Here is a 7875-nt window from a genome sequence, read left to right on the forward strand (position 1 = left end):
CTGCTGCTGCTGCTGCTGCTGCTGCTGCTGCTGCTGCTGCTGCTACTACTGCTACTGCTACTACTACTGCTACTGCTGTTGTTGTTGCTGCTGTTGTTACTACTGCTGCTGCTGCTGCTGCTACTACTACGACACTACCACGCTGCGTGTGTGCGTGCGTGATGGTTCAATCATGAGACCGATTCAGCTGCTATTAAAAAAAAAAAAATTCTCGATTTTAGCATATCCGCTTAGTGCACAACATATGCACAGTCTTACACATCGTGTTGTCTTGCTCACTTACAGGCCCTCTAATGGGGGACAGTACTGCATAGGACTGCGCGTGAACTACTCATCGTGTGAAACTCACGTAAGTTCATCGTCATTGCATTCTTCTGCAATCCTACAAGCTACATAATGCCATGCGTTAGTACGTGCGCCATGTATCTTATATTGTAAGCATATCAGATCAACAGCCAGTTATGATTTAAAATAAAACCGTGTGTGTTCGTCCGTGTTCTATGTGTATCATATGTACCTCATGTGTGTATTTTGTTTCTCGTTTGTCACGTTTATATCACACACGCACACGCATGCACACACGTACACGCGCACACGTACACGCACACGCGCGCTGACACGCACACACGTCGTACTTCGTGGCTTATATCACACTCTGACACATTAGATGCACCCTCATGGTTAGCAGGTAATGATCTGACCAAAATGTTTAACTGCAGGATAGCTCTTATCACTACCAGATATATGTGCTCGTCATAAATAAACCCCTATAAATGTTTTAACCCAATACGTCCTCGTATTTGATAACCCCTTCTCGCTGTCTGTCAGCAGCGTATAATGATTGCTTGCTGCTATCTGTATGCAGGAATGCGCAGACGATTCCGACTTCAGGGACGAACAGTGCAAGAAATTCAACGGACGCAACTTTGACATTGCGGGTTTGGAAGAGGACATCACGTGGGTCGCCAAATATGACGGAATTGAGTGGCCTTTAATCGTCTGCTATAGTGGACACGCCTGACACGCATCCTTGTCTCGTTGTAATTTGACTATGACATAACGGCTAGTTTCACTCACAGAGGGCCGACACACGTAGCCTACCTACATGCAGTGATACAACCGTACATCAGTCGACTAAAGAAAATAGCTTACACACACGTACGCACAAGCTAGATATATATATATGGGCATGACTCGCTGCTGTCCTGGGCAGGACTGTGGGGCGTTCAGGCTTATAAAGATCCAGCCTAAGTCGATGCTGACTCCATATTTCTTAATGTAAGGTAACAAAGTCTACTCTCGCGTCTAGTTTGAGTTCTGTGGTTACTCATGATCAGGAGTACAGGGTGGGTTAGTGTGTAAGGGTAGCAGGTACAGCCCTGCCCATCCATCCCTCGCTCTCCACCCTAACATCTCCACAGTCGCCCTACCTTCCCGGCGAGATTTTATCTATTTCTTACACAAGTTTTGCGTCACTATAAATACGTGAATAAAGATGTAATTTTTTCTTCAAACACGCCTTCTATTCGGTTATGTCGCTTTCGTAAGAAGCTGGAGTCGTTCATGCTGCGCTCAGAGGTGATCGTGTGGTGCGGTAACACACGCGAGCAGCACATCGCAGACGATACTTTCATGAATTTTAGACGACAGATACATTTGTTTCGCACAGTTTTCCAGGCCACCTATAAGCCTACAACCCTCTCCTGCGCGCGCACTGACTAGTGTAAGTAGTCTATGGGAGTTTAAAGCTACCCCGAGTTTGCCACATAAAACACCATTACAGAGGGGGAAATCAATTATATATTACTTAAATAGATAAAAGAATTCAAAAACGAATCGCGCACGAATTTGCTTTCTCCCGCAGACGACGGGGGAATTTGGGTCGAGAAAGCACTAGCTGCACTGCACGCGGCCCCGCGCCGTAAGCACGCACACGCCACGCCTCTGACCTCAGCGTTAGATTAGTTCCATATGGCTGAATCTGCGTGCGTCAGCAACTAGTGTAAATATGACGAGAGAATCCACGGGTGCTGGTGCCGCCCTTCTGCTGCCTACTTTGGTTTAGCATGGTCCCAAGACCCATTTCTCCCCCTTTATCGGCCACCTTCTCTTCCATTTTCTCCTCACCTCCTCCCTCTGCCTACCTCCTCCCCCAGTTTCCCAGATCGTCAATGATGCCCCGTGTTGCGTGTGGCGATTGTTTGTTACAGCGATCCCAGAAGCTGAGGAGCACAGAGATGCGGATGAGGAATGATGAGCAATGATGCCTCCTCCTCTGTCATCCTCAGCTTCCGGGAATGTGTATCTGTACTAATTAGACATCGTTCTCTCTGTTTCCTCCCACCTGTAATAACATCACTGTTTCTCTCTCTCTCAGTCAGGGCAGTGCTGCATGTTGTAATGAACAAACTAGAGTCGTCCAACACGAAGCCTTTGATGACGAGGAAGAGGAGGAGGAGGACGATTAAAGCCAACTGATTTTGTTTTGAAATTGTACCAGAAAATGTATAGGTAACCTATAAAACACATTTTCGTGGATTTTGCGTGTTTAACATAAGGGAAGGTTTAACGGTAAACCAATTTTCATGCCTAATCACAGACGTTTATGCTTAATTGTATTAGTCCACAACTATTTCAAAATGTCAAATGCATCTGTAAATGATGGTATAATATAATTTTTACATGCATTGGCATCTCATTATTGGACACTAGGCTTTATTTAATACAAATTCAATTGTTTATGATGCGGTTTTGGATAAATCTACATTAAATAAAATTCCCCACAACTGAGCAACTGCCAGTTGTTAGAAATGCCTTATTTGGTGCAAGAACATAAGAAAACGAACGTAAGAAAAACTATATACCTCCATGCAAACCATATGCCCTATTCTGCTGGACTAGTAGATAAATAGGATGCCTGGGGATATATATATATATATATATATATACGTATAGGCGTGTGTAGTTATACTTATAGTAGACATGCACAAATGTACGTGAATTACTTGTGCATCTCTTTCTCGCATCCATGTTACTCACGTAGGACTCTGTGATAATTCAGCGACGTCACGTCATGTGGCATGGCCACCATGTGACGTTGAAACAGGACTCGTTTGTTGTGGAATATTTGTTCACTGTTGTAGCTGACTTGTATGTCCGACGTTATTCTCAACCACTTCTAACCAATCGTTGTTGCGATAGCACGTTCTGAGAATTGAATTAATTTTTTTTTAATTATGGAATTTATTAACGCTTTCAAATATTTCATAGTTACATAATAATTATGTCATAACGATTTGTCAGACAATGTTTGCAAGAATGCAAAAAAGTGCCGCAGAGTCGACAATTTTGTCTGAATGTGTGAAAAACACAACCTGTGTAGCTTGACTGACATTGCAACAATGTCCAGCTGGGTGGGGACATGGTTATTTTATTCTGACAGATTATTCACTGTTGATCAGCCAACTTTACATAGCAGCATAATGATCACATCCTCACCAATCATCAGTTGCATATACGGATCAATGACGTCATGAGTACTAACATTAAACGAATGTCCCGACATCTGTACCTGAAACTTCCCGTTTGCTGTGATTCTCCGTCACTCACAGTCTATACTTCTTTAATTCTGTTTTGTTTTCTGACGTGTGCTTTACTCTCGCCTCCTTCCGTTGTTTCTGATGATATTTTTTCTCTCTCTCCGATTGCCATTTATGCACCATCTATAGGAGACGGAGTCAAACAAGGTCAGCGTTTTAGCGATATTATGTTAAATATATCTTACATCTATGCATTCACTATCTGCTTCATACCTTGCTGTGGGCCGCCTGAACACCCGCTTTTCTATAGTAGTGGCGCTGCGTGTCCCCTGGAAACGAGAACTGCCTACGAAATGCGGTGCACGTAGGCGACTTTGCAACGTGGCCCATGGCAGTCTGAGCAGTGGTGCTTCCGCGCAAAGATGGCGTGCATGTATTTACCCCTGCTAGCTAATATGTTGTCCCTCGATTCTCTACTCCGCATACCCTTGGCACAGCGAATGTTCGTGCACAAGGTGGCGCTTTATCTCTCGCATGCCGCTCGGCATAACATACGCGTCTGCTTGCGTTCGACATCCCTAGAGGGCACTGCATGTCCCAACCATTGCAGTGGGTGCGGTGCACGCTAGTGTCTGTGCCTGTCACGCTTGCTATCGCGTGAGTGCGTGCGTGTGTGCGTGTGTGCGTGTACACTCAGCCAGCAGACATGTGTGCACGTTCGTGCGTGCCTGCGTGTACATGCAGGCACCAGTCTATATGTCTGATTTTATTTAAATGCAGTCACCAGTGTGTGCGTGTGGGTGGGCGTGAGTGTGTGCGTGTGGGTGAGCGTGCATGTGTGCGTGCGTGCGTGCGTGCGTGCGTACGTGCGTGTACGAATTACTGAGAGTGCCGCTTGCCGCTTCCATTGCATGATGGTTTTTGGTGAACTTGCGGATGTGACGCAAAGGAAACAGAGCTGTCTCTCTCGCTCTCTGTAGCAGTAAGCGCTATCTTCGTGCTAACCCACACCTTTCTTCACGCTACTGCATGGGCGCTTGTGACTGCTAGTCTGCTTATGTTTACTTGGACACTCGGCAGTTGTATTAATGTATGTGCTACGCGTATGCTGAGCAATAATACTCACGTGTTTGTTTATTTCGGTGCCAAACATTTTTTGTCGCAGTATGTTCTAATGGGTCTCGAATTAATAATTAATATATAATATTAAAAAATCGTATGTCACATTGTTTCTAGCGAGCGGCGCTCGATTAATCTGTCATTGTTTTCGTTGTACTAGTGGTTCTCAATCGCCTTCTCATCAGGTTTTGATCGTAACGTTTCGCAAAACACTCGGACTAAGACTAATTCGCGTAAAGCATGTGTCATTAACGTGTTTGATTTACATTTTGCGTCTAATGATTAAAAAACAAATCTATTAATTGTCGATTAACATGGCGTTCATTAACCACGTCACTGTGTTCCGTCTGTGTCGTCACCCGCTATCGACAGTAGGTGGAGCCACCATCAGAACCATCGGTGATCACCTGCCGTTCACTTGTTTTCGCAGACGGCTGAGCTGATTGAGGATAAGCACTGTGCAGGACTCGACAAACCTCACGAGACGATCGACTGCAAGGGGCCGTGCTACAACATACACTGGCAGTACACGGACTGGTCGCAGGTTAGTGCACCGACACGAATCACACCTACCTCGGGACGATGTCTCCGGTCAATTGTCTCGAATACAAACATGCCTGGGGTCAGCGACTCAAGTCTCTGTCTTGGGTCTCTATCTCAGGTCAATATCTGTGGTCAGTGTCTTGGGCTAGTGTCTTAGTGCATCAGGCCTCACTCAATACCAGAGTTAAAGGTTGATTACGTTTAGATTAGATTAGTTTAGATTAGGATTAGATCGAAATGTGAAATAAACTGACACGACAGCGTATATGCGCGTCCCCTGCATTCCTCGTCTCATTCGCGGCGCCCCCTGGTGTTCTTACAGTGCTCGGTGTCATGTGGCGGCGGCGAACGCTACCGTAGCGCCATCTGTGTCGACGGGGAGGGACAGACGACCGCAGACAGCTACTGCAACCGCAAGGAGCTCCCCCTGACGGTGGAACGCTGCAACCAGGGCGTCTGTCCCGTGTGGGTGCTCGGTGACTGGGAGAGTGTGAGTTGTCAAATTGTTAGCTAATCGTTATCACGTGCCATTCACGAGTTGCGCCTTAATAATACAGTACACAATCTATTATTCGAAATTCTGAAGACCGAAAGTTTTTTCCGTGGAGGTCGTCTGCACACCTAATCTCGCGTTTGGCTGCACAAGGTTCACTGCAGAAATATTAATGTGTTTGGCATTACTCATACATATTGTACTGTACCGGTACAGCACTTGGCCGCTTGAAAACTTGGGTTTTAGTACTAGCTAGTTGGAGGATATAAAGTATATTTATCTGAACTGCCATTCCGAAATCCAAAAAATCCCGAATTCCGAAACGTGTCTGATCTCAAGGGTTTCAGATAATAGTTTATGTACTGTAGTTGGAATGCCCATTCCCCGTCGAAAAATGTTCTGAAAACTTGACATTGCAGTAAATTTCTCAAAAGTGAAGAAAATGTAATAAAAAGGGTTCAGTATCATGCATCGGAACCCACACAATTTCAAAACGTAGTGGAACGTTCTTCGAGATCTCGACATTCGATAGAAGTTTTCTCGAGTAATGTTCTCGGAAACATGGAGAAGGATTGTGAGGAACCATTCAGAATGTCGAGATCTGGAGGAATGTTTTGCAAACATTTGATTACCATTCTCAATCGAGATTTCTTCGGGGAACATTGCGGAACAGAGAGATTTTAGAGAAGGTTTGAGGATGTTGCGATGCTATCGTGACGAGGCGTGCGCGCTCGTGTGTGTTGCAGTGTTCGGTGACGTGTGGTGCGGGACATCAGCGCCGCGCTGTCTGGTGTCAGGGTGGCGACGGTCAGCGCATGTACCCGGCGTCCTGCGCCAACGCCACCAGCGAGCAGACGACATCGCGACGATGCGAGCTAACAGCGTGCCCGGACTGGGACACAGGCGCCTGGGGACAGGTGAGTAGAGAAGAGCACGCGTCCGTGCGTGTGTCGATGCATACAAGTGTATCCGTGCATGTGTACGTAGGTGTGTGGCTGTGTAATATGTATATTACAGTAGACCTCGCTGTCATGTGTACATGTATGTAACATGTATCATTCTCTTCTACCCGCAGTGTTCCGTGTCATGTTTACATGTATGTAACATTGATCATTCTCTTCTGCCCGCAGTGTTCCGTGTCGTGTGTACATGTATGTAACATGTATCATTCTCTTCTGTTGTCCCGGCGGTTGCATTTACTCTCCGACACGCTCGCCCCCTCCTCGTCTGTACACATGATTCTCTTCACTGCCTTGCCTTGACACACGTGGCTGCATGTGCCGGGCAGGCCGTACATCCACTTGTAGCGCTGCCGCTCCTTGACCGCAATGTTGTACGTGTACGTGATGTCCGAATCCTGCAGGTTGCCCACCGACAGCACCTGCAGAATGAGGTCCTCCTTGGTGGTTTTGGTGCCATTGATGCGCTCCATGCGTGTCTGTGAGCCACTGTACTGCAGCACGGCCCCGTTCACACGGATGTCACGGCCAAATATATTCACGATGAAGTGACCGTTCAGTATGTACTTGTCTTTGGTTGTCTTCAGAGCGAGGTAGTTGTCATCTTGTTGGAAGTTGTTGTGGCCTTGCCGGATGTCAAGGAGAGTGGCACCAGCCGGTATTCTTGCAATTTCATTGTAACCATAAATAAGCTGGTCATATTTTGAGCGGTTGAAAGTAGCCGGGTCACTGACTGACAGGTGAAATTATCGCCGTTGCAGACGCCGCATGAGTCGACCGTCACGTCTGCCGTGTGGACGCTATGGTTACAACCAGCTGGCGTACAGATGCCCTGCACACAGATGTCGAACGAGTCGCGTGTACACTGCGTGCCATCGATGACACGGTCACGCAGCATGTAGTAGGCACTGCCCGACTCCACGCGACAGAACAGCTTACACTGATCCTTCGGCTCAATTCCGTCATATTTGGCGACCCACGTGATGTCTTCTTCCAAACCCGCAATGTCAAAGTTGCGTCCGTTGAACTTCTTGCACTGTTCGTCCCTGAAGTCGGAATCGTCTGCGCATTCGTGAGTTTCACACGATGAGTAGTTCACGCGCAGTCCTATGCAGTACTGTCCCCCATTAGAGGGCACTGGGTTGTTGCACTCGCGGGTCGACTTCATGATTCCGCCTCCACATGAGCGTGAGCACTGGCCGAACGGGCCCCACGCGCCCCA

At 46.9% G+C, this 7875-nt stretch overlaps 1 protein-coding gene across 1 annotated transcript in view; it reads left to right on the top strand.

The window, feature by feature from the left end:
• The first annotated feature begins 3401 nt into the window (after positions 1–3401).
• The window catches only part of LOC106812596 (A disintegrin and metalloproteinase with thrombospondin motifs 20-like), a 22602-nt gene continuing 18128 nt past the window's right edge, over positions 3402–7875 (top strand). Inside the window, exons 1-5 of the mRNA XM_014816505.1 lie at positions 3402–3413; positions 3729–3746; positions 5089–5202; positions 5524–5691; positions 6441–6611. Coding sequence (XP_014671991.1) covers positions 3402–3413; positions 3729–3746; positions 5089–5202; positions 5524–5691; positions 6441–6611 — 483 coding nt within the window. The remainder of the gene's footprint in view (positions 3414–3728; positions 3747–5088; positions 5203–5523; positions 5692–6440; positions 6612–7875) is intronic.

This window comes from Priapulus caudatus, unplaced genomic scaffold, assembly GCF_000485595.1.
Source record: "Priapulus caudatus unplaced genomic scaffold, Priapulus_caudatus-5.0.1 Scaffold665, whole genome shotgun sequence".
Classification (NCBI taxonomy): domain Eukaryota; kingdom Metazoa; phylum Priapulida; class Priapulimorpha; order Priapulimorphida; family Priapulidae; genus Priapulus; species Priapulus caudatus.